At 39.8% G+C, this 22,828-nt stretch overlaps 1 protein-coding gene across 3 annotated transcripts in view; it reads right to left on the bottom strand.

Annotated features, from left to right (window-relative positions):
* sh2d3a (SH2 domain containing 3A) overlaps positions 1 to 22,828 on the bottom strand; it is a 25,222-nt gene extending 2,394 nt beyond the window's left edge. Inside the window, exons 1-14 of one of the 3 annotated variants that reach the window (XM_041784587.1) lie at positions 22,702 to 22,828; positions 16,158 to 16,197; positions 15,884 to 16,000; positions 14,778 to 14,921; positions 13,942 to 14,213; positions 13,749 to 13,834; positions 10,746 to 10,865; positions 8,262 to 8,419; positions 7,984 to 8,172; positions 7,431 to 7,592; positions 6,772 to 6,887; positions 4,974 to 5,145; positions 4,755 to 4,866; positions 1,559 to 1,744 (exon numbers count right to left, since the gene is read on the bottom strand). In XM_041784587.1, coding sequence (XP_041640521.1) covers positions 1,559 to 1,744; positions 4,755 to 4,866; positions 4,974 to 5,145; positions 6,772 to 6,887; positions 7,431 to 7,592; positions 7,984 to 8,172; positions 8,262 to 8,419; positions 10,746 to 10,865; positions 13,749 to 13,834; positions 13,942 to 14,213; positions 14,778 to 14,921; positions 15,884 to 15,979 — 1,813 coding nt within the window. In that variant the 5' untranslated portion in view covers positions 15,980 to 16,000; positions 16,158 to 16,197; positions 22,702 to 22,828. Of the gene's footprint in view, positions 1 to 1,558; positions 1,745 to 4,754; positions 4,867 to 4,973; positions 5,146 to 6,771; positions 6,888 to 7,430; positions 7,593 to 7,983; positions 8,173 to 8,261; positions 8,420 to 10,745; positions 10,866 to 13,748; positions 13,835 to 13,941; positions 14,214 to 14,777; positions 14,922 to 15,883; positions 16,001 to 16,157; positions 16,198 to 22,668 lie in introns of all 3 variants that reach the window. The other 2 variants (XM_041784590.1, XM_041784589.1) reach the window with 2 other exon arrangements.

The following is a 22,828-nucleotide window of genomic DNA, read 5'->3' as shown; positions in this document are numbered from 1 at the left end:
GAGCAGAGGCAGACCACCGGTTAGTGGGGTGTTTGTCAGGTGATTGGATAATGATGAGGTGTGAAATCAGTGCACTGCCTGAAGTAGCTCAGAGGTGTTGCTCCATTTTTTCACTGCCTTACCATGAACCTTATACTAGATGCCCTTTCCAAATGCTCTTAATTCTAGTACAAAAGTGGCACTCGTAGTGCCAGTGTTTAGGTCACGCCCCACATACAGAGGCCTCCAAACAGGTGGTCCATGTTTAGTTCTGACCTGTGGCTCCTTTCTTGCATGGCTTTAACCATGAAGGCATTACAGCCCACAAATAAATCTTCAAACTTCAACTTTCTCACTGGTGAAAAGAAATTTAAGAACAGTTCAGACTTTTATAACAAGTACTGGTAGCGATAAGGAAGCAGTACTTATAAAAAATAAATAGTACAACCCCAGACAGTAATAATTCTAATCTTTTTCTTTGAATATGACACAAGCTTTACAGCTTGCAGGTAGCATTTAAATTCATGCAGGAGCTTTCACACCTAACCTGACAGGGCAGATCAACTGTTTCATATATATCTACTGCATGAACTCAGAGTTTCTCTCCATCTCCTCCCTCTTACAGAAAAAGAAACTTGGTTTCATTTCTGCATTTTTTGATTCATTTATTCAATCCGTATTAGGTGCTTTGTCCACGTTTATTCTAATTAAAGCTCCATGTCTTACATGAGTGTAAAAACAATAGGCTACATGAATCATGCTTTTTATCAAACATGATGCACCTTGTTTGGATGGAAGATGACTGGGCAGCATTACTCTGCATTAAGTTACTTTTATTTGTTTTTATTTTATTGGATTTTATTTGTTTCTGTGATTGAAACCAGAATTATACTGAGGATAGAGCTACTGCAGGATTTTAAGGCCCAGAGATTAAAGTCTTGTGAGATACACTGAAATTAAGAGTTGTGAATTTGAAGGATTACGACAGTCATTTACAAGATTAAAACAGGCAATTATCGTCATGAGCAGTGTTTATGTAACAATCATGCTGATCAAACATGTTCAAACTATGTACAGTTTATTTCAAACACTATTTGAAAGAACTAATTCAAAAAGAGCTGACACCCTAAATCTACTAGGCTATATGGGCTTAATGTTACCCATGAAAATAAAACATCTAACCAGTGACTGATATTTAACTCTCATAATTTATCAGATGAATCTTAAAATGTACAACTTTAATCTAAGAAAATTCAGTCTTTATTCTCTTAAATTCATGACTTTAATCTTCTAATAGGCCTATTGCCACTTCAGGGTTTTATTCCCTTTTATGTGGCCCTTACTCAATCCTGCCACCCTTTTCCTCATATAATTAACATTTATCAGGTTAAAACAAATGTTTTATGGAAGACGTTTGCATTTAGGAGGGAAAAATGAATCCAACCTGGATTACATGAACAAACAAACCTCCCAGAAAGAAGATTAGGGATAAGAACAGAGTAACAGTCTTTCCTGATGCCTGCCCTTGACGACTGTTTCTATCAAAAGCGATTAAATCTCTGTGTGTGCGTGCTCATACCTGTGAGCAGAGAGTGAGCGTGCTTCTGATAATCCTGTGCGTGCAGCGCTGCACAGCGGGCTGACTGGAGGACGTTGTAGAGGAGTTGACAGCCTAGCTCACTGTTCTCCACAGGGTCATCACCCTCCATGGCCATCAGCAGAGGAACCAGGTGTGGAACAGCTATCGGACCCTGGACTTCAGAGTCTATAGAAATATACAAACACAGAAGATTCAATACATTTACACAGGAATCACTTCTCAAGAGCTGGGTGACACTGCTCCTTTTACAGAACTTATTCCAGCCTGTCTGGTGTAACAGGTGGTTTTTATCTGAACAGCTTCACTCACTTTAAAGGAAAAGTGTTCCAGTTTCGCAGACTGGCCACACATCAAAGTCTTTTAAAGGTCTCGGAGAGTATCCTTCTTACTTGTATAGAGAGGATCGTAGCCATCCTGACTTCAGTTATTCAGACTGGATGTTTGAAGCTTTGTGTGTGTTCATACACTGCTAAGCAAAGAGCGAAGCTGCCCATCAGTAATCCCATTCACACAATTATGCACAGATGGCTGTGCTTTCAGTAGCAATCTGGGCTTCTGCATCCTGCAGAGGGACACATGAACATCTTGACCATATGAGCTTGTAATTAAATCACCGATCTATTGATTACAAGATGACCCACTACCTTTGAACCACAGCCACCTGCTGGTTTTTATACCTCATTAAAAAATGAATGGGCGAGTAACCAAAAGGCTGCAAACATGTTTAATGCTGCTGTCAATCTGGGCTTTTTAAGAAAACTCTCTCTAGAGGCTGACCATTATCTGTATAAAAGATGGCATGTAGTCTCAGTGACACCACCCATGGGTTTCTGTGAGACATAAAGCCCAATGATGGCAGTCGCAGTAATGGGAATTCTAACTTAATCTAACTTTGGATCAGTCTAGATGCAGCAGAGACTTGGAGCTGAGGCAGACAGTAAAGGAAAGTTAGTAAATAAATCACAATGATATAGTAACAGAAAAAATCCCATCTGCACAGTGTGAACCAATAAAGCAATGACCATGTCATTTTTGATCCAAGATATAAACGTGTTCAGTTCTGCAGTAGAAATGTGCATTATCTGCTTGGTATTGATAAGAGATTATAGATTCATAGACACAGTCTCAATCACCCATTAGTTTCTGAAGCACATCTCCACCTGCGCCATGATCAGACATGCAGCAGCTTTGCTCTGAACGAAAGCGAGCAACCTTGCACACCAGAACGTACGCAGGTGAACAGCAGATTATTTTGCCTTTTGGGGGTTGAATCGACATTCATTTTGACATGATTCCATGTTTTTTTGCTTTCTACTATGGGTGAGTATGTTAGGAAGTTAAAAGGTTTAAGTTTGCTACAGAGGATGCCTAGTTTCATGTGAAGTTCTGTGGTTTCCAACAATCCTTCCTCAATGGTGTCATAGTAGTTCAATGACCCACTGACCTCCTGCTGACTTTTTACTGCTGCCACAGGATGAGACGTAATGTTGATATACTGATGATTTACTGCCAGGAGTCTGTGCATTATGTACATTTTGAAGTTGACCAGATGCTTTGCACGTTTTTCCAGCTGTTTGTATCAATCTGCTCCATGTGGATTAATACGGTTTGGCAGGGGCTAGCACTTAAAGATAGACCTGGCACATATCTCTGGCGGGTTGGTGCTTTAGGGACGGGCGAAGAAGTAGATATCTGCTCTACAGTGCTGATTGCGGCGTAGCTGTTGTATGTGAAAACTGAAGGTCACTGATGTTTTTCAAATAAGCCTCATCCCCCACTTTTAATCATTCTTATCCTTCATAAAAACAAGCATATAGCGTTAGTTCAGGCGGGCCACAGAGTTGAGTGACTATACATCGGAGACATGCTGCTCTTATACAAGCTCCCATCAACTGACGGCCAGCTGATTGACTCTAAGCTTGTCGTTGGCTAATTGTACTTAAGCTGCCATATTTAACCTGCTCTAGCCTGGTTATGATTTGCTGGTCCCTCTACAAGCTGCTTTTCACAACCCTCCTCCACCCCAACTCCTCCTTTATGCTACATCTGACTTAATTAATGTCATTCTGTTGGCATGCAGTTCTCAGAGTTCTGTATCAAAGCATATTCATAGAAAGTTGACTAGAAAGGAAAGGTGTGGTAAGAAAAGGTGCACAAGCAACAGGGGAGAGCTCAGCCTTCAGAGGATTGTCAAACAAAGCAGATTCAGGAATTTAGGGGAACTTTACAAGGAGTAGACTGAGGCAGGAGGCAGTAGATCAAGAGTCACCACACACAGACAGGTCCAGGAAATGGGCCACAGTGTTGTGTTCTTGGTGTCAAGCCACTCCTGAACCACAATGTAATAAGGGCCTCACCTGGGTGACGAAGAAAAAGAACTGGACCATTGCTCAGTGATCCAAAGTCCTACTTTCAGATGAAAGTAAATTTTGAATTTCATTTGGAAATCAAGTTCCCAAAATCTGGAGGAAGATCAGAGAAGCATAGCACTTCATGCTTCCATCTGCTTAGTATCTTTGTGGAGATACTGATTTCCTTTGCCAGCAGGACTTAGCACTTAGCACAGTGAAACCAAAACTACCAGAAACTGGTTTGCTTACTGTGGTATTACTGTGTTTGCTTGGCCAGCCAACTGGTCTGACCAGAACCCCATAGAGAATCCCCGTGGAAATGTCAAGAGGAAGATGAGACACCAGACGCCACAATACAGACGAGCTGAAGGCTGCTATCAAAGCAACCTGGGCTTCATAACACCCAAGTAGTGCCATAGACTGATTGACTCCATCCCATAGATGCAGTAATTTGTGCAAAGAGCTCCAAACAATTACTGAGCGTATAAATGAGCATAATTTTCCAGTGTCAGCATTTCTGTATTATAAATCTTATTTTTTGACTGATGCTTTGTGAACTCAATACCTCTGTCTGCAGCTTGAGTTGTTTCAGCACAATGACATGAAAGATTAGGGTTTACTTTAATCTAAACTCTTTACAGAAGCCTTTGGCACTGGATTATTTTTGGCTGTTCATTTAGAAGAGCTTCATTTCCAATTTGTAACAATAGACACGCTTGACAAATTCTTGCATAAAACCAATAATAATGATAATTCTGCATGAAAATATGCACCATGAATGTAATGTGATGAAATGTGTCTGTCTCTGAGAACACAGCACTCACCGTCTCCATCATTCAGCTGATTCATGAATGGTTTGAGTTTCTTCTCAAATAATACAGCAGTCTCCGTGTGGTTCCTTCTCAGCGCTCGCCACGTCATCTCCAGCCGCATTATCTGCACACACAGGCACATTAATACCAAGTGTGCCGGAAAGCTTCATCCAACTACTACTTTGCCTGAGTTTGCATAGAGTAAGCCTATCTTTGCGAAGATAACACCACCTGAGGCATCTCCAGAGCCTTCATCACAGCTGAGAAGGAGTAGAGGTCGTGTGCATGTTCTTTTAGGGCCTGAGCCAATGAGATTAGTTTATGTAAAACAGCTGCCCTCTGGCTCACAGTCCCCGTGCAGCCCAGGATGTCCACCGCGACTCCCAGAGCTATTAGATGATGCCTACAAAATGAAAGATTAATGGATTAGAGGAGTGTGTGGGAAGGAAATTTGATAAAGAGTTTGTTAGAGGCAGTTTTCCACCCTGATAAAGTTCCCTATAACACAGAAGGGCTGAATGGAAGTTTGTAGTGCATGCAAAATGGAATAATTAGTTTTATGAAACAAAAAATGTTAATAAAGCTTTAGTGAATCATATCCACAGTAACAAGACAATAATCTGGAAATTGTATCAACTATTAGCACTTGCATGAACACGGGATGCTTAATATAATCAGCATGATATTGGTATCAGTAGATATTAGCTCAAGAAGTGAATTATTGTTATTCACGGATATGAACTTTTCTGCCAATATTTACCATCCATAAATTAGCTTTAAATATCAGCTGTACCCTTTTATTGATTTTAGAAATCAATCATGTTAATATAATATGGCTTTTTTGACAAAAGAAGCAAATCTTCAATGTCAAAGTGAAAACAGATTTCTTCAATTTAATGTCAATTAAATAAAGGTTATAGAAAAGCATAAATCAGGAGATGGATATAAAAAATGTTCAAGGCACTGAACATCCCCAGGAGTTCAGTTAAATCCATCATCGAGAAATGGAAGGAATATGGCACATGTATCCAGATCAGGACGTCCTCACAAACTGAGTGACCATGCAAGAAGGAGACTAGTGAGTGAGGCCACCAAGACACCTATGACTACTCTGAAGGAGTTATAAGCCTCAGCAGATGAGAGGGTAGAGACTCTGCATACAACAAATGTTGGTTGGGTTCTTCACCAAACAAAGCTTTATAGGAGAGTGGCAGGAGAAAGCCAATGTTGAAAACTCAAAATCAAATCTGGACTACAGTTCGGCAAAGGCATGTGGGAAACTCCATCATCAAGTGGGAGAAAGTTTCTTGGTCTGATGAGACAAAAATGGTGCTTTTTGGCCTTTAGACAAGACGGTATATCACTGCACATTACTACAAACACACCATCCCCACTGTGAAGCATTGTAGTGGCAGCATCATGCTGTGGGTATGCCTCTCAGCAGCCGGCCCTAGAAGGCTTGTAAAGATAGAGGATAAAATGAATGCAGCAAATAAAACCAAATCCTCGAGGACAATCAGATTCAGTCTGCAGGAGTACGACTCCCAAGTACGACTTGGGAGAAGATTTATGAGACAAGACAGTGACCCTAAACATATAGAAAAAGCTACACAGAAATGGCTCAAAGACAACAAGAGGAATTTTCTGGAGTGGCAAAGTCCAGTAGAGAATTTGTGGCTGGACTTTAAAAGGGCTGTTCACATCCCATCCAGATGCTGTGATTGCAGCAAAAGGTGCATCTATTAAATATTGACTTGAAGGAGTTAAACATTAATGCAGTCACTTTTTTGATATTACATAATTTTATATAATTACTAAGAAATGTTTTCACTTTGACATTAAGAGGTGTTCTGTTTTTTGTCTAAAAAGCCACATTATATTGACCATGATTGATTTATAAAATCAATGAAAGAGTGAAACATCTAAGGAGATGAACACTTTTTATAAGCACTGTAGCTTTAAAAACATGTATTTGCATGGCCAGACACTGTCAAAGAGAGTTTAGGAGATGCATTTTTTGTCTGTTCACCTTTCTAACAAATCCTGTCGTAATTGGTGTCCATGTGGCAAAGTGACAAGCTCCAGCCCGGATTCAACTCCCATAATCCTCTTCTGTTCATCAGTCACCCCTACGATGCGTGCAACCTGCAGAACAACAACAAGCAATCAGTGGCAAACAAGGTTTCATCTTTTACAACAGTGGTCCCCAAAGTTGTGTCCTTGGACCAGTTTTAAAAAGTCTGTAAATACTTTCACACTTCTGGGGTTGAGCAAGAGCGCTATATTTGAGTACTGTCACGGTATTGGTTTATTGTGTGCTTATTTCCCACTCTTAGCAACCAGTCAGTGTTTTACACCTCTACTGCTTAACTCTGATGAAGATGCAGCAAGTGTTGGTCCATTGCACAACAAAAAATGACTCCTGTGACAGTTTTTTCTGTGGATATGTCCTCTAAATCATCTTTTAAACTTCAATACACGAGTATTTTACTCCAGTTAACGTACAGTTACTCTGGTTAAAACTTAGAAGTAGAAGTAAAAGCACTGATTTCAAAATGTACTAAAAAAAAGGAAAAGTACCCCAAAATACTACTCAATCACAGTAATCAGAGTAAATGTAATTAGTTGCTCTCCACCCCTGGTGCAAATGACAAAATAAAGCATACATTAATTCTGATGATGTCCTACCTGGCAGTCCACACTGAGCATGTGCAGTGCCATGGCGTCTGCATTTGAGCGATTGAAGACTTCTTTGAGGGAAAGAAGGACGTTGGGATCAAGAGGTCGGTTGTTCTCCGGTAAGAGCAGCGACTCAAACTGATCCAACTGGAAGCACGACTCGGACTCCACCTTCGATTGTGTAGGGAAGACATAACATTAGTGCAAAGCTGACCCTTTGTGATATAACGTGTAGTTTGCAATACTCGGTAGATTTCAGCTCACCATGGTGCCTTATTATAACTGCAAATTGCTTTAAAATCTCTGGCCTGCTTTTTACTGGACAAAGAAGGCTGCAGAAATTACATTTGTGCAATTGATTTGACATAGCAACAAATTTTAAAACTCTGCTTTTATATTAGATGATAATAAATAGAAAACTGCCCACAGAGGAAGAACAAAATCAATTTTTTTTAGTATTTATGTGCTTATCTCTAAAGGTTGAATCACCATTACTTTAGTTAGAACAGAAAAGGTCTTTTAACTGTACAGTGCAAAAAAATAAACTATGATTTGGACTTACTTGTGGCTTTTCAAAATGCCAGTCTTCTACTGCCCTCTTCTTCTGTGGTAGTAATGGCAGCTCTGGTGCCGCTGCTTCTCTATGAGCCTCCAGAAAACCAAAAGAAGTCTCAGTGAGGCGAGCTCGGCTCTGCCACTTCTCCTCTGCTCGAAGTCTGTCCACATGGCCTCTATTCCTGGACTCTGGAACCTGACACAAACATAGAGCAAAAGCAAGCTTTTCCTCTTTTTCAATAAACAGATGACAGAACAAAAGTGACTCTAAGAGGATTTGTTTACCTGGACGACCAGCTCATCGTAGAAAGAGGAGGGATCATGGTCTAAGTCTGTGGGTGGGGGAGGGACGGCGTTTTGGAAGACAGCGGAGACCCGGAGAGGTTTAGGAGGAGCTCTGGGGTGCAGCTGTCCGTCTGAACCTCGCAAAGTTACACCACCACCTGCAGTGAAAGAGGTGGGATGTTCAATGGCAGCCCTTGACACAACTGTCAATCTCTCACTCAGACTCTTATACTAGAAGTCTGCCCTTGAACTATAACAGGTCTTCTCCGGCCATCACCAGGATCTTATCACAGCTCAAAAGAGGATGTCCTATAACAGCTATCTCTAAATTTCTCTTGAATTTCCTCATATTTCCTATAGAAATTTGATAGACTTTATATTTCTGCTGGCTTAATACCACTTTTTTTCTTTAAGGGAAATGCTTCTAATAATTAAAAACTTTTGACTTCCTTATCTCAAAAATTGAAATTTTGTCTCCTTTAACACCGGTAATCAGTGCAAAAATTGACAGCTTTACCAGAACACACCCAAGGTAAATGCCATGAAAAATAAGAAAACAACAGACATCACAAATGACAGAAAAACAACCTCTTTATTTAGAAAAATTGAAGCCCAATGCTTGATGACAATCTCTCTCTACACTGCCAGGAAAACTACAACTACTGCCAGGTGGATATATGCCTCCACAAGAAATACAATTGCTGGATAGTTAAAGTACAGAGGTGGATCACGAAGAAGAGCTGGTTTGGTTTTTGTGGTGGTGTGATTGGAATGAATCATATTTCTTTTTAATGTAATATTTCAGAGCTAGTTATGTTCATGGGAGTCACAATGAAGTATAAAGTATCAAAAGACAACTATTTATAGAGGGTACACCTTCTAAAAAACTACAATACAGTACAACAGGGCTATTCAATTAGTTTGGAAGGGGGCGATTTTCTGAAAAAAGGATCTACGCATATGAAGGGCTAGTGCTGTGAAACCTGGTTGTGCCAAACTTCTTCCATTTGAGAATTACAGGGGCCACTGTGCTCTTGGGAACCTTCAGTGCAGCAGGATAGGGGGAAGCAAGTTGATAGAAGTGAGGCTGCCAGCTCTGTTTGCATCCCTAGATATACCAGAGAGGAGCAAAGAATGACCCATCCCAGTATGCCTCTAACTGGCTTACCCAGCTTAACAGAAAGGCAACAATGCGCACTAGCCAATCAGAGTGAGTATCAGAGGAGATTTAGAGGAGGCTATATATTATGGGGACCAAAATGTATATGTATACTCTATACCAGTGTATATCCTGCACTACACCACTGCACAGAGGCATAAATGTTATGATGGAGAAATAGGTTAAAACTTTTATCAGTTTTCCTAAATACAAAAATTGAAATCTGGCTTTTTAAATCCACACAGGACATGACCTAATCATCCCATGTCATTGCAGCCCTGTGAAATGTGATGCGTTAGCACAAAACTTCTGAAAATGTCCTGAAATTTTCAGGTTCAGCTGCATGCATAGATGTACGTAGATGGCCTAACTTTCCCTCCAACTTTACCTTTACCTTAACTTTTCCTGTCAGCTTCCTTACTAATTTTCTGTGTGAAGTCTGGGTGAGTCAATGTGAGAATGCAGCAGGAAACATGAAGGGGAAATCCACCGCAAGCTAGACCGGAGTGATGACATTTATATCCTGCTACCAGCATGTGCTATAGATGGTATAGCGAACAAATAGTGTGATTTCTGTGCATTTATTAAAACTGCTTCATCATGTTTTCTGGTCACAGGTCTGTAATTCTCTACTCTTTGTCGATGCAGTGAACGTGCTGAGCTACATGTAGTACTGTAGCAAATATTGTCATTACTATATTGTACAGTGGACCTCATTACTTTGTCTGCATTGTTCTGTTTACATCATGTCTTGCCTCTGAGACCCCCCACTCCTCCAGTCAGGCAGGGATCATCTTACTTTGTAAGGTGCATGTGTGAACAACCAACTCAGGAAGATTACAGGGGTAGCCAGTCTGAAATTTTTAAGAAATATTCAGGAGTACATGTGTGAAATTGGCTTTTAGGCAACTTTTAGGACTTTGTAGTTCTCTCAATAAAAGTTTCTGCACAGAGTTCAAAGTTGTTGTCTGCTTGCCCTTTCCTTCTTGGTTGTTTGTTCCTTTTGTCAAACATTTCAATACAGTGGCAATGCTTTTTCAGAGTTGTGGGCTTTGAGAAATAATGACTGACACAGCTTCTTGTAAAGGGACACCCTGTGTTGTTATCTGCAGTTTTCTATTCTGTGCAACAGTCTGGTGTCAAGGTGTAAATTATTTCTCAGCGAGGAGGCAATGCTTCCAAAAGATTTAAATGGTTTTCTGCCTTGCTGGAGCTGTGTATTATATCAGAGCAGGAGGGCACGGGGAAGTTTCTGTTCTATATTTAGATGCTGTATTTGCTCGAATCAGAACATGAATAAAACATTCCAAGTGTGTGCATGTTACCTGGAGGCAAGGGCCGTGTGTGTCGTGGTCGTGGGCTCAGCAGGGGTTCGCTGCCTGTACGAAACACAGGAGAGATGGGGGTGGGGCCAGTGTCCTCTGATTCGGTTTTCTGTGGAGCAACTGGATAAAAAAAAAAAGAAACAGCAGGATATTAAAGCAGAGACAACACTGTTACGAAAGAGTCTGTACTTGGCCTTTTTATGCTCTTGACTCCTATATTTTCTCTAATCAGTTCTAACTAGAACTACACCCTGATGATTATATGTTGTGGTACACCCACTTTCAAATCCACTCTCCTAGAACAAAAAAGAAAGCTCACATTAGTGTCACCTGGAGCACACATGCACATTCTGGGAGCGCTTCCAGCGCAAATCTTGGAAGTGCCTGTTTCATTACATTCCTCTCGCATTATGAGAAATTTATGAATGAATACAAAATGTCAGTTTTCTGTTTAGTAAATATGCCTTATGAGGTGCCATTTCTATTTTACTGAACATAGTCCTCAATTCGAAACAGGAAGTAAGAAGTGGTGATGGGTAGAGTTGGACAGCACTGGTCGCCATATTGTTTTATTGTTTTGGTTGAGAGCTCCCTGGTGGTGTAATTTTACTTTCTGTGCATTTACGTATACTAACTGCCAGCCTATATGCCGCATGGATGTGCCATATGTGTTTGAGTATGTTGTTGTAGAAGTGCATAACTGTTTCCACATTAACAATTTTAATAAGTGGGAAGGATCTATCCCTCTTGTATACAATGGCAATGAATTCATCCTTGAGTAAGAGGGACCAGTTGTCCAAATTTTGAAGAAAACTCCTCGAAGAGTTCTTGAGTCATCATGTTCATAACAATGGCCTGGAGGAACAACCCGAAAACATCATGCCTCTGTTCTTGATTGCGTTGAGAATCAGCCATGTGGGAAACAAGACTCGGCCTACATGGCAATTTCATGCTTGAGTCTTGGTAGTTTGGAGGGAAACAGGACTATGGCCCATAAAGCCTGAGGGAATCATCTGGGCAGGTGCTCTTGCATCATATTTAGAGAGGACCCATTCTCCTCTCTGATAGAAGGAGACCCAAAGACAACAGCAGGGTGTCAGCAGGTAAAAAAGCCCCAGTGACCCCTCCTCCAATGCCATTCCACCACCATAGCAGCTGTCTCCCACTGTGTGTTTGGTGTTCCAGCATCATCTGAAAGTTTGGCAGAGTCAGCCACTGGCTGTTTGAGCACAAAGAGTTTCTGTCCTTCCTTTGACTCCATCTGGACAGGAGTGCTGCAGAAGTTACCCAAAGAAGCGCTAGTAGGACGATGTCAGCCCAGCTCTCGGCCAGGAGTTGAATCCTGCCAGCCAAAGACTTCTCACTTGCTTTTCACTTGTGTGTGACTTTTCACGCATCCAACCAGTGGACGAAACATTCATTGACTAACCTAGCTGGACACCAGACTCCAATAACGCACAGTGATCACAAGTAAGAGGCTTTGATCTGGGCAGAAGTAGCTGTGGGAAGTGTTTCGTGTTCATTTTTTGAAAGCTGCATTTGTTGTCCTGTTGTCTCTGCGTATGCATTGTTGATTTACTTTGCTGCATACATTTATATCCAGTTCAGTGCCATCACCTTCAAACATTAGAGTGACTGCTATAGGATCAAAATCCAGCCACTGGATTTAAAATCATGAATAACTATGTGACTCAGCCACCTTGTTCTCTATCTCTTATACATTCACCACACTTTGGTTTGCTTTGTAAATAATTTGTTGTAGTTTATTTTTATAATAGTTATTTGATTAAGTGTCATTGATTATGGTTGACCCTGCTTTGTTAAATAAATTCTATTATATATTTACACAGAAATTGTCTGTGATTACTGGGCATACCCATTGTAATAATCTCTAGGTCGAGAGGCTCATGTACCAAGTCAAACTTTCAATTCATTTAAATAACAATATTTATTAAATATCTTTATATAAGTGTTTTAACTCCGAGGCTGATTCTTGCACTTTTTTGGTTTGTTTTTCCCTGATTTCAGTGTGGTGCCTCATTATTTATTAACCAGGATTAAAAATTCCTATTAAATTCACATAAATAATTATAATATTAATTATTAATGTTTTAATTATAACCAACACCTATGCAAAGGCATCAAATACACAGGCCAGGTGAGGTCAGGTATAGGAGTGTATGCTGGTTCAGCACTTTGCCGTATCAACCTTGGCCCTTTTCTGCTCAGTTTCTGTTTTGGTAATCAAAAATGAGAAACTTCACAATACTGTGAGTCTAGAACTTGCATTTTCTTACTGTGATGTTGATACAGGCATGCATATAGTTATTTTTTCCAGAGTTGTATTGAATTAAAAGATTAACTATAGGTTATTCATTCTGGAGTTAATTTTCATTAGATGAGTTCTATGAAGTCTCTTCCCTGTTGTGGTTTGAATGTCCTGTAAAGTTTGTTAAAATGAGTTCAGAAACTCAGTGCCTTAATCCCTCTTGTCCTCAGCAGCTGCATGTACAGCATTATGTAGCTCTTTTTTTGGATGTTTTTGTTTTACAAGCTCACTGAAACAACCTTGCAGCTCATTTATAATTTATGTAGCAACATATCCTCTGTGGCTATTCAAAACTCACAGCTGGCTGTCTCCACCATCATTTCTAAACAATGTGTGGGGTATACCTTACATTCAAGATGAGGACTTGTTTTGCTTTAAGTCCAAAGGACAAAAAGTCGATGAAAACGTACGCATTTAAATGCATTTCCTACTGAAAATCATGATCTGAGATATATGCTGTTCGCAAAAAAACAAGACTGAGGACTGTTAAAGAGATCCCCACATGAGCCGCAAGCAACACACTTTGCTCACTTGTCTGACTGACAGCACAGCAGCTGAAATGAGAGTGGATTGTCTCTAATAGCTGTGAGAGAGCTGCACCCAGCAGACATTACGTGGTAGGGGTCACAGACACGTTTCTATACTGTACATTCTGAATATTTATGATGATGTACCAGTCCTTAGGTTGCTGTCAGATTGTGCAGACTGCAGTGAAGGTCTCCTCCCAACATTCTCCAAGTTTGCAGGCTGACTTCCACTCCTGCCATGAATAATAGAATAAAGGTCATTTTTTAGAAACTTTGTTTGTGCTTTTCTGTGTACATCCTGATTCAGCTCTATACATGAGTGTGCTCCTCTTCCTCCCACCTCAGCAGTGGATTGATGACCTGCAGAGTTTCCATGTGAGTAGAGCTGAAGCTGCGTCGTTTTTTTTCCCCTGCACCTCTGCCGCTGCTGTTTTTGTGCTCAGCATGTCGCTCATTGATGACACGCAGAGGAAGGGTCCGTGTGATTGGGTGGAAGATCACAGCGCCTGAGGCCTGGGAGATAGGCCTACGATCGCCCACATAGAATCGGATTAGAGCGGGAACATTGTCAAAGCGATCCTCCTCAAACTGGAACAGCTCCCGTGAGTAGCCCTGTCACACAGATAGAGGAGCACACATTATAACAGCCAGAGCCTTTAAAGGAAAAGTACAACAAAAATCTATCTTTAAGGTGCATGACATTCAGCTCCAAGAGGCTGGAAATGCTAGAAAGGCAAGAGGTTATTGCTGCATTGATCAGGTTGGATTCACAGCAGAAAAACAGCGACCCAGACCCACAGAGGCTAAAAATATTTTTATCCTTTTCTTCAGCATATTATAGGTTTCAAACTATCATTACTTTATCAATTAATCAAACACTAAAACAATCAAATGTCAGTGGCCCAAGATTTGATTCAGCAAAAACTGCAATTGGTTTACAAACAATTCCAGAAAAGTTGGAAGAGGGGCAAGAAAAGACATTGACATTTGTGAAATACTAAAAAAAAAACAAAAAAACAAAAAAAACCACCTAGAACATTCAAGTGGGGATGCATATTGGATTTTGGATATCTATGAAGCTATAAAACAGAAGCATAAATTCTCTATTCATAGATACATTTTATTAATTTGAAAGATTTAAACATTAATCTACTAAAACACACAACATACACACACCTTTTTGGGACGAAGGACCACTTTTATGATCTTAAAGTGCAGGGGCACATTCTTCCAAAAACAGCTCAAAACGTAGTCACCAGGAGCAGAGCTTGAGTCTCGCACCAGGAAGTCTCCGTCCCTCTCAAACAGAGACTCTGCAGCCTGGAGAGACAAGGAGGGAGAGGTTAAGCCACACATGAAGGTCAACCATGCAGTTGCACTGACATTTTCCCGTATATAGCTACGGTCAAGTGTAATCTGGCACTAGTGCAAAAAAGGCTAAGCAGTAGTTAGATAATGTGGAACTGGGTTTGTTTAGAACAGTGTTTTTCAAAAGGAGGGTCCTGACCCCCTGAGGGTAGCCAAAGAGAGCTAGAGGAGACTTCTACAGGGAAGAGAGGGGAAAATAAGTGTAAATTATTACTATTATTTATATCATAATATGTATTTTAGATGTTATTTATCACTGCGTCTTTAAATATGAGTTTTTTTTTCCTCACCAGTCCTCCACTTTAAAAGAAACCCTCCATATCAAGACCTACTGACTTGTTAGATAAAGTGTCCTTCATACTTATGCTGTACAAAGAAACAGAGAATTGATTCTCATGTAGGCAGCCATTGTTGTGCAACGCACTCTGAGTGCTGATGTCAAATGGAAGCATTGTTCTTCTTCCCACATCTTTTCCTGCGGGGTGTTATCCTTAAATCCTTTTATATTTTACCAAGAGTGCAGCTTCATTAAAGAGGGCAATAAAAAAGAAGTTCTTCTTTTATAGATCAAGGAAAGCATAAGAATTATGCAACCATTTGACATGTCTCAGAATGCACTGCACAATAATAGCAGCCTACATGTGATTCCTTAAGTTTGATCAAAATGTTGACATCCACCATGTTTCTTTGTACAACATACATATCCATACATCAGGGTTGCAGATGGCTGGTGCCAATCCCAGCTGTCATCAGGTCGTTTATCTGAACTTTTTAAGCAGCCTCTATTTTGATTTTTTTTCCCAACCTTTTTTGAGAAGAAGTCCTATTCACTGATTTAAATCAAACATTTTCATTCAAATATGCATGTGGAGAAATGTTTAAATACAGCAAGAACAGTATGGTCCATTGAGCACCTCTCGGCTCAGCGGTCCGTGGTACCATGCATGGCTCTTTGGATCTTCAGTGCTGAGCTTCAGCTCCTCCTCCAGCTCCTTCTTTAATGAGTCCATGTCTTTCCGACCACCAAATATCTGCAAAACACACAGCAGCAGCCCCCCAGAGATCATTGTTACTCTGCATGTTTCCTGTACTCAGATTTTTAATGGGCGAGGATGGAAAATATGGTTAAAACCAGGAAGCCAAAGGGAGCAAATGAGTGACACAGAGACAGTTTGCTTAACCTCTTACCTTCAGCTGGCTGAGGTATGCGCTGACACTCCTTCTCTTGCTGAAAAAACAAGAGAGAAAGGGTGATTTAGAGGTACTAAACTGAAACCCCAGGGAGCCACACATGATGGTGCCATGGCTTTCCTTTGAACATGAACAGTACAACGAGAGAAGGCCACTGCCAAGGTCTGGCTCTGTCATTAACGAAAACACAAACTTTTAATAGCCTGCCTCTTCTTCCTTCTTCCTTCCTCCCTGAGCTTCCACCTTCCTGCTGCTGCAGACTCAGAGCTCACAGATGGACAGCTCAAGAGGATTCACAACAAGGCTCAACTGCACCCACTCAAGCAAATCTGCATCCATGCTTGCCTCTCTCTGTGTGTGTGGACGCGCGGAAACATTGTGGAACAAGTCATGCGTACAGGGACTGCTGGAGGGATGTGCACAAACAATGTGGAGAGGTTTACTTGTTTACCCTGCACTGACCCTGAATATTACTATTACACCACTGTTGCACACTACACCCACACTGCTATTTCTACTGATTCTTAATGTTTCATTTATTATCAGAAAGTCAGTTAATATGTGCCTGTCCTTTATTTAATGAAAGCTTTGATACTGATGTTAAAAAAAAAATCATTTTTTAGACCTGCTGATTCATCTCCAGTGTTTCCCACACACAGTTAATATTTAAATGGGCCACCCAGGTATATTTACAGCCACCCTAGTACAGAAGCATTATCTCTTTTTCTGCCTCCCTTTGCTTTTATGTCTTAATTTGTATTTAATTGCCATCACAAGAGAGACATCCACCAGTACATCCTTCCCATAAAGGCATCAATTTACTTGCCACATCTAATGTTCAAAAAAGCACCTGTATGCTGCTTTTTAAATGTTTTTCATCAGCTTCTTGCTGCCCACATCATCTTGTACTCCTGCACTCTAGGATGATGGTTGTGTTATGCTACAACATCTACAGTAGGCATTCACACATACAGCTCACCTGCTATGATTACAGACTACAAAGAAACAAACTAGGGATGCACAATATTACTGGTATGAGTTATCGGTTTCTGCCAGCATTTACAATCAATATTTTTTTTTTTTCTAAGATTTATTTTTGGGCATTTTGTGCCTTTATTAGATAGGGGAGGACAGTGGATAGAATCGGAAACAGGGTCAAGAGTGGGGGAGAGACATGCAGTAAAGGGCCTCGGGCTGGATTCGAACCCGGGCCACCCGCGTACATGGGGAGTGCCTTTAACCAGCAGGCCACCTGCTCCCCTACAATCAATATTTTGTCTATAAAAATCAGCCTATATCAGCTGTAAATACTGGCTATCTTTAGGCCCGTCCATCTCAGATAACATCAAATCCCAGAGAAGTTGATGGTCCTTGTTGTTGATACAGTATTCGTCCCCTTGGATGTTTTACCCTCTGATTGATTTTATAAATCAATCATAGTCAATATAATTCAGCTTATTTGAAGAAAAAATGACCAAAGAAAATCTTCAATGTCAAAGTGGAACCAAGTGTCTACAAAGTAATGTAAATCAAATAAAAAATATATGTAATGGAAAATAAGTGACTGCATAAATAATCACCTCCCTTAAGTCAGTATTTAGTAGATGAGTCTGTGTGGATAGGTTGTAATCAGGCACGCACATCTGGGCACTGCAATTTTACTCCACTCTCCTTTGCAAAACCGCTCAACCTCTTTCAGGTTGCACAGGGATCAACCGTGAATAGCGCTTTTCAAGTCAAGTGACAAATTCTCTATTGAATTGAGGTCTGGGCGTAGACTTGGCCTCTCCAGAACATTCACCATGTTCTCTTTAAACCATTTCAGTGTAGTTTCCTCTGTATACTTCGGGTTGTTATCTTGCAGGAAAATAAATCTTCTCCTTATACATAGTCACACTCGCAGACTGAATAAGATTGTCCTCCAGGATTTTCACATATTTTGCCAAATTTGTTTCACCCTCTACCTTTGCAAGCTTCCCAGGGCAGCTGTCGAGAAGCATCCCCACAGCATAATGCTACCACCATCACATCTGTAGATGCAGTGTCATACTATGTTGACTGAAAACAGTTTTCTAAAGTCCTCCTGAGCCTATGCTGTAACATCCATCACAGATATTTTAGTGCTACCTGATGGATTGAAGATCATGGCAATTCAATGCTGGTTTTTCAGCATTTCCCCTTCTGAGCAGACATTTCTCCAGATTCTTTGCATCTTTTGATACACTATAAAATGTTGATTGTGAAATCTCTAAATTCCTTGTAATTGCATGTTGGGGAATGTTGTTCATAAACTATTTGAACATGCAGTTTTTCGTTAAGTGAATCCTCACGCCATTGTTGATTGTGAATGACTGAACCTTTGAGCAATTATGGCCCCACCTGTGCATCCATATGATATCGGTATCAGCAGATAGCAGCTGAAAATGTAAACTATTGGTATTGGAAGGTATAGAAATTTCTGCTGATATTTGCAACCAATATTTTGGCTCCAAAAACTGCCTATACCAACTGTAAGTATTAGGGATGCAGATATTATCAGCCTGATATCGGTATCTGCAGATATAAGCTAAAAAAGCAAATATCGGTATCAGCAGATATCAGAATTTCTGTGGGATATACATTTGATATTTTGGAATATCAGCATATCGATTGTGAAATCTGGCCATATATACTAATGAATTAGAGGTGTTTTAGGCTGGACAAACGGACCTATAATTTGAGATCTTTTTCTTTATTCATCCTCATTCTTTAAAACTTTTCAGTGTGTTTTAAGAAAAAGTTAGGTTCTTTTTTCATCCTCAAACCTTAAAATGTGTTCAAGGGGCTGAATTTTTAGTTATGTAAAACATTTAAATATTGGTATCGATATATCGACTAAAATGAATCTGCAAATATCGACATATTGGATAATGGCAAAAATCCAATATTGTGCATCCCTAGTAAATATTGGCCATATGTACGATCTTAATTTAGTAATTAATTTAGTTTTAGGCTGAACCAAAAGACTCAAGTCAGCTGAAGTTTTTGTCTTTATTCATCATCATTTCTTGCACTTTAAAGTGTGTTATAAGGCCTAAAGTGTTATGTCTAAACCTCACTGGAATATCAGTATTTGATATCAGTACTAGAAAAAAACAATTTGTAAATATCAGCATACCAGATAGTGGCAAACATCTGATATTGTGCATCCCTGATGAAAACTTGACAGTCGCGATTAAATGATTACTGGGTCACATACTGTGTTACGCTTGTTTTATCCACAGGTTAGGTCATTTTAAGTGTTTCAGTGTTTGTTATATTTTGATATAAAATTAATTATTTTTGTTAGTTCTTACTATATATCTTCCTTTTTTAGAAATGTGTGTTGTAGTGTTAAAGTTTGATAATGTATGTGATGCAGATGCATTGAAATCAAGGAGTGATTGTGTTCAATAATCACCATCTACAAAGGCTGGAAATGCTGGACTCTTTGCTCAATTTAGAGGCTGTAGCTTGTTGTAAAGCTTAAACAAAAGAAATAAAAAATAACCTTGCCTCTTCACATTAAACAAACAAGACTGCACCATCCATCCATTATCTACACCGCTTATCCAATTCAGGGTCGCAGTGAAGACTGCAGCAGAATTAGAATGTTATGACTCAAAGTACCTCAAAACTACCACAAAGATACCAAAATTACTCCAAAATGTCCTTATATCAAAAATAATAATAATTTAGCTTCATAATAGTGTGTTCAGAGCTCATTTTTTTCAAGCAAGATTTATCTTGAAGTTGACTCCAAAAATGTAATCAGTATTGTGCTAGGTAAAGGCATAAACACAACCAAAGGCTCCACATTTGATAACTCTAGTAGATTGAATATGTTCCAGATTTTATTTAAAGAAAGTGTTATTGTAGCCAATATTGCTTCAAAAAAGCATACATCTTGCCACAAAATGTCAATTTGACTTTCAAGGTTCATCCTAAATAGTGAGGGAAAATGTTTAAAAAAGCATTCTAAGTTTTTTATTAAGTAACAATGACGTCGAAGGTTTTAGTTGTAAATTTTGACATCCTTCAAGGTTAGAAAATTTCAAAAAACCTTGCACAGAAATAAACAACTTGACTTCATTTTCTTTAGTTGTACTTTCTGCAGCTTTGACCCCAACTGACACACTTAAATATTCAAAAACTACTTAACTTCTTTAAAATACTTGTAATTCTAAAAAGTCTTATTGTCTCATCTCATTTTCTCAGCATACATCTGATGTTTCTTTTCAGCATTAAAATTGAATGCACCCTGAGTGCATCTTCAAATTGCTTGTTTTGTCTGACTAAAAGCCTGAAAACAATAAAATATTCAGTTTAATATCACAAAAGACAAAAACTAGCGCTTTCTGAAAAGTACAATCTGCTTTCCTAAAAAAGAAAGCTGTGGGTCAACCATCTGTTGATTGATTAGTTGATTAATCAACTAGTTGTTTGGCTCTAGTCTTAACAGTGATGTGGGCTTTATTTTGGCCTTTTAGCTGCTTCTTGTCCTGGTTTTCGTTTAATCAAGGTTTTGTATTCAATGGCAAAAATATTTATATGTACAGTGCCTATAAAAAGTTTTCACCCCCTTGGATGTTATACCTTTTAATTGGTTTTATGAATCAACCATGTTTAATATTATTCTGCGTTTTTGACAAATAAAATTACCAAAAAAAAAGCTCTGATGTCAAAGTGAAAACTGATATATACCAAGTACTGTCAATTGAATAAAAACACAAACAAAATAAGGAACTGCATAAAAATTCAGCCATTCAAGTCACTGTTAAGTAGATGAACCTTTGGCTGCAATCACTGCACTGAGTCTGCATGGATAGGTCTCAATCAGGCTTGCAAATCTGGACACTACTTCCTCACAGCATGATGCTGCCACCACCATGCTTGACAGTGGGGATGGTGCGTCCACCACAGCATCTTGTCCGATTGCCAACAAGCACCAGTTTGGTCTCATCAGACTAAAGAACTGTCTTCCAATTGATTATGTAGTCCCCCACATGCTATTTGGTGAACTCTAGTCCCGATTTAATGAGTTTTCTTCAAACAGTGGCTTTCTCTTTGCCACTCTCCCATAAAGCTTTGACTTGTAAAAGCAGGGCAACAGCAACAGATGCTGTATGCAGAGTGTCTCCCATCTCAGCTGTTGAAGCTTGTAACTTCTTTAGAGTAGTAGTAGTAGTTGTAGAGTAGGTGCCTTGGTGGCTCTCACTAGTCTCCTTCTTGCATGGTCACTCACTTTGCGAGGACAGCCTGACCCAGATTTGCACATATGCCATTGTCCTTCCATTTCCCGATGATTGATTTAACTGAAATCCAGGGGATGTTCAGCGCCTTGGGATTTTTTTCCATCCATCCCCTGTCTTATAATTTTCAGCAACCTTTTCTCTGAGCTGCTTAGAGTGTTCTTTTGCTTCCATGGTGTAATTGTAGCCAGGAATACTGATTAACCAGTGCTGGACTTTCCAGACACAGGTGTATTTATACTTCAATCATTTGAGACACATTCACTGCACTCAGGGATTCCCCATTACACTAACTGTGAGACTACTAGCACCAACTGGCTGGATCTCTATTGTATTAGGTCAGTCACTTTAAAAGGGGTTAATATTTATGAAGGTTTTCTTGTATTTTTTAAAGCCATATTATATCGACCTTGATTGACTTATAAAACCACAGAAAGGCTAAAACATCCAAGGGGCGAATATGTTTTTTAGGCACTGCACACCTTAGAAAAACAGTGCCAAAATATCAGAAACACTTGTAATAATTCAAAGCACATAACAGCATCCAAATTCTCCTTAAATGTTTAATTATATTCTCTCTTAAACCCACTAAACAAAATCTTGCATCATGAATTTCATTAAAGGCACTTTTTGTGAGAATAAAAATGTGTACTTTAATGGCAGCTGCTGAAACGGCCAGCTCTAATGTAAGAGACTCACGGAAGAAGATAATTATACACAAAAATACGCAAACAACCAGATAAATCACAGTTTCAACATTTACTCAGGTAAGAAGGTGTACATCCTGTCTGAGGGGCGTTGGCCCACGAGCACAACAGAAACACCTGTGCAATGTGCTGAGAGCCCCTATTGAGAAATGCAACCTGACACCACATTTAACCATATTTCAGACTATTTTATTGAGCTTCACCGGCCCATTTGTAGTGCTCTGTGAAAGGTGATACAGTTCAGTTGGTATACGTGTTAGAAACGCCCCCCCCCCAACTGTTTTCGTTTGTTAATATTCAGGGAAAAGGGTATTTCGAGTGTCAGCGTCTCAAAATTGTGCAACAGGTTAGCTGAAGAAGCTACAGGTAGCGGCAGTCAAGATGACGACAGTCGACGTTTTTGGTGAAGAAAGAGGCATAAAAACGTTTTCAGAAGTTTGAATAAATGTTTCGAAAGCTAGCATATTAAACATTAAATAGATACCCGACCCACAAGTCTCGCGTTAATTTACGAAGTTCTCAAAAACTCACCAACGTTCTTTTGGCAACGGTCAACGGTCCTACCTGTCAGTCCTCCTTACAGCTCGCGCTTCTCAGACATGTTTTATGGTTTGTGGTCCAAGCTAACACCGCCAAACAACAGCTGTGAAGCTGTAAACTTCAGTCCTTCACCACTGCAGTCCCTCCCAGC

This window comes from Cheilinus undulatus, linkage group 4 (assembly GCF_018320785.1).
Source record: "Cheilinus undulatus linkage group 4, ASM1832078v1, whole genome shotgun sequence".
Lineage (NCBI taxonomy): Eukaryota > Metazoa > Chordata > Actinopteri > Labriformes > Labridae > Cheilinus > Cheilinus undulatus.
The sequence above is the reverse complement of the archived record's forward strand: the minus strand, read 5'-3'. Positions and strand labels throughout refer to the sequence as shown.